Source organism: Aulostomus chinensis, chromosome 13 (genome assembly GCF_037954235.1).
Source record: "Aulostomus chinensis isolate RoL2024-O1b breed Wild chromosome 13, RoL_Achi_v1.0, whole genome shotgun sequence".
Taxonomy (NCBI): domain Eukaryota; kingdom Metazoa; phylum Chordata; class Actinopteri; order Syngnathiformes; family Aulostomidae; genus Aulostomus; species Aulostomus chinensis.
In genome coordinates, this window is record NC_141332.1 from 10,254,202 (window position 1) to 10,261,614 (window position 7,413).

Here is a 7,413-nt window from a genome sequence, read left to right on the forward strand (position 1 = left end):
TGATGCTCCAAATAACTTAATGCGGCAGCAAACCATTGTGGCTTTAGTGACCACTTTAGAGCATTAGGTGGTTTTGTAGGGCTACGGATCCACAGATGTGGAGCACCAACTTTGGGATACATAGTAGTGAGGAGAACAAGGATCAAATAGAGATTAATCTCATAACATCACAAGTACAGCAGCTGAATGACTGATCATTTACCAGGAAAATGGTGTGGTGGGGATCTGGTGGGAGGATCCATATAGTGAGTTACATGGTCATCACCAATACCAGGCTCCTAGGATTCCAAATGCTATTGACATTCATTAGAACATGCAAAAGTCCAGGGAGGGCATTATTTTTTATGAGCTAAATGAGAAAACTTAAATCTGAAATAGGAGCTGCATGGTTAAAGCGAGGAGACTAATTCTGATCATGACACTGAGTCAGAGGTGAAGAAGCACCAGGGAGAGATTAGTAGCCCAGGAGGGGTAGCAGAGTCAGTGTGAAGTGGAAGAAAAGGGAGAAGATAGAGAGGATAAAGTGTGTGTGGGAGTGAGGAGGAGAATGAGAAAGATCAAGAACGATGGAAATACAAGTGTGGGCATACATTATCTTTGCGTGTGTGTGTGTGTGTGTGTGCGTGCGTGCGTGTGTGTGTGTGTGTGTGTGTGTGTGTGTGTGTGTGTGTGTGTGTGTGTGTGTGTGTGGAGGTGGGGAAAAGGGGATGCACATGAGAGGGTGAGTAGCAAAGGAAGAGAGAGAAAGGGAGGAGGGAGGAGGTTACACCATCTCTGCTTGGAGATGACGATAGCCGTTTGGAGACGCAGGAACAACAAACCTTACACCACTCTCTCTCTCTCTCTCTCTCTCTCACTGACACACACACACACACACACACACACACATACTAGGATCAAATCTCAGCAGCTGTGATTTATTGGTAGGGTGGAATAAGTGCTTGGATACACTCAAATTTAAGAACTGGAAATACTGAGGACTAAGAAAGACTGGAACAGAAGAAGGAGTGGAAAGAAGAGCAGAAGATAAGTTCAATACCACAGAAACAGGTAAGAGAAAAGGTGAACAAATGAGAAAACTCTGCATTTTAAAACCAAAAATATTCAGAAGTGCATGCACTGTAAAGGCTAAGGAAGGAGAACAAAGAACTATGGTGCTGCTCTTTGGGTCAATACATGCCTTAAGGAGATGAAAAAAAGACTGAATGAAGGGAGGGAGCGGAAGAAAGAAGATGAAGGAGAAATCCAATAAATTAATCATATATAGTGAAACAAATTACATCTAATAACCTCTAATGTTCATTCCTGCCATTTGCAAAGGAAACCAATGTGTCGTAACTTATACCGGCACCAGTGTGTTTAAATAATACATTAAATATGTAACAGCTTTGCATGCAGGAGCGTTCCAATATCTTGAGGGTGATTGCTGCAAACGTAATGACGGTGTGGAGGATATTAAGAGGTAAAGAAGTCTATTAGTGACAGTGGGATTCAAGAGGGAGGGGAGAGAGTACCAACTCAACAATACGGAATATACAGTATGATGAGTTAGACAGGATTAGTTATCTGACAAGTGTTGTAACTAAACCAAGAGAGCAAGGGGCCCCATAAATCAGCAGATGACACCTTATGGAGGAAACATACATGAACACACACAAGCAAACCGGTTAATATTCATGTGTTGTTATCTTGATGATGTCTTTATCCTTTTTTTTGTGTGCTTTTATCGGTGTGTTGAAGGTATTTATGAATAGAAAGGATCAATGCAAGTTGTGTTGTGTCAAAGTCTCAAGGCAGAGAGGAAGCAGTTTTATTACATCAAAGGCTGCACATTTCCCTGAGGATTGTCATCTCAGTCAGTTTGCTGCTGCTGTCTTACTCTCCTATGTGTTGCTGCTCGTTTATGGACATATTTTCCAGTTGTGGTGTCTTTCACATCTCCCTGAAAGAAAGCCTGCAATGTCTGTCCAGCTGCTTCTGATCATCTGCCTGACCTTTGTACCAGGGTGAGAAAGCAAAGGATATACACACTGATGAATTCTATTGGTTCAAAACACTCTCCACATACTTTTGCGGTCCATGTCTCTCCAGTGTGTACATGTTCCCCAGCAATCACTGGGGAGAGTGGAACGACTCCCAGCTCCAGCCAACCATTCAGAAGCTGATGAAAGGGTACAACCGCTACCTCAGGCCCAATTTCAATGGTAGGAAGCTTGATAAGCAGGAAGCTTGTTTGTCATTAAAGGATGTTGACCCATTCCCTGTATTTGTCTTTGATAGCGGGTCCTGTGGAAATTGGGATGAGTCTCGATATCGCAAGCATTGATGCCATCTCCGAAATCAATATGGTACACTGCTCTTCCTTTTACTCTCCAGTGGAGGTGATGTAGCAGGGGTATGATTGATGACCCGAGGCTTTTCTTTGCAGGACTACACGGCGACTATCTTCCTACGTCAGCGGTGGCGTGATTCCAGGTTGGTGTTCCCTGGGAATGAGAGCGTTAGTGTGGATGGACGTCTGGTGTCTCTGCTCTGGATCCCTGACACTTTCATCCCTGACTCCAAACGCTCCTTCCTGCATGACGTCACAGTGGAAAACCGCCTCATACGCATCTTCAGCAATGGAACTGTTCTCTACGCACTTCGGTATGTCGACATTTCTCATCAGTATCTTTGTTCTTCGAACCCTAATCCTTTGTCAATTTTCACCCAAATCCTATATATCCTGGGGCAGATTCACCATAGCGCTGCCAGCTGGGAAGATGAAAATAATGTACATAAACACACACACATACATATTGGGGTGATTGTCTAGACATCTATGAATAAAATAACAGCATTTTTCAAGTTATTTTTAGCATCACCATGGCAATCAAGCATGAATGGGCCTCTGGTTACACTACAAAAATATCACAAAGCACCATGTATCATCACTAGGTCATGTAACTTGAGGGAATGCCACATATTTTCTCTCCACTCAGTATTTCTGCTGCCCTTCAAGAAGTGTTCACTTTGTGCTAGTGAAGATTTGCAGTGACAATTTGTTTTTTAAATAAACCCTTGTGACTAATCCATCAAATCAAACAAATATGAGATCTTATTATGACTAGGCGGTTCTGTATAAGACTAAAAGGTCACTTTGGAAGCTCGCAGTAATCTGCATTTTTCTAGATGTTTCATAACCTAAGAAAATCCTCTGATCTAGTTATTCAGAGGATTTAATTTATGTTTTTGTTGTTATTTAACCTTTTTTCAGTTGCCTTACATAACAGGACTCTCTTTAATCTTCTGAGCAATCTTCCCACTCTTTTTAGAAGTAAAACATCAAGAGACATTCAGCTCTAAAATGTCGAAAGCCATGAATTGTAAGAGGTCGAGGACATCTCCATATTTAATGCATCACACAGAAATACATGAACTTTTGACGCTTCAGGTGTAAGTCTTTGTTCTTGTGCTATTACAGCGCTGCGCAGGGACACACATCTTTGCATTCACAGCTCAATTATTTCAAAGAGCTTGGTTTGAAGGGAGTTTCTGAAGGTTGCTAACAATATCCCAACAGGATCACAGCTACCATTGCCTGCAACATGGACCTGACCAAGTACCCTATGGACAGACAGGTGTGCACCCTGCAGCTGGAGAGCTGTGAGTACCTGTGAACTCCATCCTCCATCCACCCCTTTAGCAACCTATCCTGGATACAAATCATCCTCCTCACCTTCATTATTCTTATCATCGTCATCATCAGTGTGAGTATATGGCAGGATACAAAATTACTGTCTCAGCCTGTAGTAATCAGAGCTCAATCAGTGCTTGTGTGTGATCTTAGGGGGCTACAACCTGCAGGATGTGGTCTTTTACTGGACCAGAGGGAATGATTCAGTGAAGGGTCTAGACACACTGCGGCTGGCTCAGTACAGTGTGGAGAGCTACTACACATCCGTGACAGAGGCTGTGTATGAGACAGGTAGGCATATTTCTTTTTTGACCTTCAAATCAAATGTACATTCAGGGTAAACATCTTGTAAACCAAAGACATTGTGTCTCCTCCCAGGTCAATACCCCAAGCTGGTGCTACATTTTGCATTGCGTAGAAATGTGCTGTTCTTTATCTTGGAGACGTACGTTCCCTCTATTCTGCTTGTGGTTCTCTCCTGGGTCTCGTTCTGGATCAGCCAGTCCTCTGTGCCAGCCAGGACCTGTATTGGTATGTACCAGATCACAGTTAAATACTGGTTTATGTGATGCGATTTATCAAGATTTGAGTGGATACTGGAACTACTATCACAGTCCTGTCTTCAACAAAATGTTCCTGTTTGAGGTCATAATGTTTAAGAAATATAATTTCACATCTCTTTTGATCAGTGTCCAGGGGCCTGAGGAGGGACTTGTGGGTGGTAAAGGACTACAACATCATACCCATTACCCAGCAATCAAAGCATATCTGTATTTAGAAGCTCTATATAAACAAGCATACCAAAACTGTAAGAAATTAGCCATTTAGGGATTTTCTTTTGACATTTTGCTCTCTGTCGCTTTCTCTACAACTGCACTTTACATTTACACTAACTTTTAAATTCGTGTAACTTGGATCCATTTTGCAGCTCTGCACACGGAACAGCAGCTGGTGGTTGAATCACCTTATGACTGAAAATGATTCAAACTTCCAAGAAGACCAAGTCATGTGTCCTTTTTCTAGACTAAGGCTTGATAAATATACTCTGCTGACGCTGTAAACTCATTCCGTGTTTATGTAGTTTCTTGTCTTTGAACAAAAAAAGATGGTGATGAAATAGCCCTTACAGAAAAAAATCCACATGAAATCAAAATGCACGTGGCCACATATATAATATTGCGCACGTGAAAACATGCTGAAATGACGTGTCAGCTGCGCCGAGCGAGTGTTAGACATTTACACTCCTCTTGGTTTTGAACGTTTTCAAAAGCAGTGTGGTCAAACGTCCTTTATCTAGTGCAATACTTTAATCAAAACTTTATGCTTTACTTTGCCTTTCAAGTGCTCATGTGCATTGATCTCAAAACGTTTTGTTGCTTCAAGCTAAATTGACATCGCTGGCTCATTCTGCATGCTGGAGTCACACACAAAAAAAAAACCCCAAAAAGCTCAAGACATCTACTTGTAAAGAAAAAATGGAGGTGAAGTCTTATTAGTAATTGTTAATAATAATTTTAAACTCACTTGTCAATTCCTGTTTTATTTTCCTCAAGTGTCTGCTGAGTTCCTGTCTTGATTTTCTCTCTTTGGGATCCAGTGGTTCTCAAGTGTATTAAAGCTCTGTCTGGAGCTGCAAGGTTGCACCATCACAAACTCTGACATTAAGCAAAGAGGGATCAGACTCCTCTTCGTGAATTTTTTACTTTGTTGTCCTCAGTTAAGTTTACTGAAGCAGAACTTGTTTTGATTTGTATAGGCACTGGTTTTCCAATATTAAACAGGTGCTTTTTTTCATAATGAATATCTGCGGGGGGGAAAGTATTTTTGGGCCGACGTGCATGTGGAGGATTGAAGAGGGACTCCAAAATCTAAAAAAATCAGAGAAAGAATCTTAATTGCAGACAAAATGAGCACACACGACAGCGCCGGATGAGTCATCAACCGTTTGAATTTTTTTTACAGGAATGGCAAAGGCAGGTTTTTTTTTTTAATGCATTTTAAAAAATAGTCTCAACGTAAAATTAACATATAATTTTAAATTTGAATTTAATTAATTGGCATTTGAATTTGATCTCTTCACCAGGAGTGACTACAGTCTTGACCATGACCACTCTGATGATGGGCGCCCGCACCTCCCTGCCGAATGCCAATTGCTTCATCAAGGCTATAGATGTGTACCTGGGCATCTGCTTCACCTTCATCTTTGGCGCGCTGCTGGAGTATGCCTGCGCCCACTTCTACACCCTGCAGCACCAGACCATTGAGGATTTGCACAGAGTGAGTGCAAAGTTTCATTTGAAATGAATACCTTTATGTAATTGAACACTGTGAGCAACTACGTGACTTTCAGGATCTTCTGCGAGAGTTCAATGAGGCCAACGGTAATGGCTCCATCCCGATCGTCAGCTCCACCCAACCGAAGCAGTCCATGGAGATGAGCCCCACTGCAGAGGAGCCCAGAGTAAAGTCAGCCTCCAACGACACACAGAGCCAAGCTGGATCGAAGGAGAAGGCGGCAGGACAAGGCTGCAGTCTGTCATCAGTCAAGGACGCATCAAGAAGGGCTGTGTCCATCTTCATTGTAGAAAATCCACACAACATCGATCGCCATGCCCGCACAGTTTTCCCCACGGCTTTCCTCTTTGTCAATATCTTCTACTGGCTTTATTATCTCTTCCTCTGAGAGTTGCCTCCAAACTGCTGCCTGGTTCATTTCACCACCCGAAAGCTGCTCTACCTCCTCAACTGAGACTCCCAACCAGTCGCCTCTGTCTGGATCAGGCTTTTCTGTACCTTTTTGTTCTGCAGATAGGGCTGCAAATGAATGAAGGGAATTAGAGACCATCTTTATATCACACTGCATAGCCAGATATTAGTCACGTAAGATTAAATGCCTGGCAACATCGAAAGTGATTATACAAAGCCTGTATTTGCCTAAATCCACTGAGCTAATGAGGATGAAACACTGCGTCACACCATACTGCGCTGCCCTTGTGAAAAGACTGGCAAACGTGTTTGTTTTTTTTTTGTTTTTGTTTTTATTTGGCTGTCTGGCATACATTATTTGTAAGAGACCATTTCTGTTAAATATATTTACAGCATGTGAAATTAAAATAGTAAATCAGTGACTGAAAATGTGCTGGTGGATTGTGATCTTTTGGATAAGAATTTTGCAATTTCAAGCACCATTTAGTGGCAATGTATGTGTATGTGTATGTGTGTGCGCGTGTGTGTATGTGTGTGTGTGAGTGTGGTTGATGTTTACTTGAAAGGATCAAGTATCAAAGGATGGCAGAAAAAAAAGTTTCTTCATTAATGTGGATAAATCTGAATTATCTGCAATTCATGTTAAAGTGTATATTTTCCACGTATGCACAGTAACTTTTCAAAAACAATCATTTGTGTTTTTTGACTGCCTCTACCCTTTAAGGGACATAAAGGTAGGGGAGTGTGTCCCCCAGCTGTGTCCTCTCCTCAAATGTCTCACACGTAACTAGAAACAATACCTTCTGGCAAAGACAGCCTTGATGTCTTTACATTTAGGCCAATCCAAAAAAAAAGAAGAAGAAAAGAATGTAAAAGAAACAACTGAATCTCGCCCTAAGGTGTGTACGCTCACTGACCCAGAAGCACACACATCAACCTCAAGTAAAATGGTTTCCAGGTTCTCTCAGAGTACACTTCTTTTTTAAAACATCCATTTTTTTTCTTCTCCATTTCCCCTTGAGAGTTCTGGA

General features: G+C 41.8%; 1 protein-coding gene across 1 annotated transcript; it reads left to right on the plus strand.

Moving 5' to 3' along the window:
* The first annotated feature begins 748 nt into the window (after positions 1–748).
* On the plus strand, positions 749–7,305 carry gabrp (gamma-aminobutyric acid type A receptor subunit pi). The gene is made up of 10 exons (XM_086223086.1): positions 749–1,050; positions 1,921–2,006; positions 2,092–2,204; positions 2,281–2,348; positions 2,429–2,646; positions 3,563–3,645; positions 3,830–3,967; positions 4,055–4,207; positions 5,760–5,953; positions 6,027–7,305. Exons 2-10 carry the CDS (start codon positions 1,960–1,962, stop codon positions 6,357–6,359), a joined length of 1,347 nt encoding a protein of 448 aa, XP_086079212.1. The 5' UTR covers positions 749–1,050; positions 1,921–1,959; the 3' UTR covers positions 6,360–7,305.
* Positions 7,306–7,413: the final 108 nt, after the last annotated feature.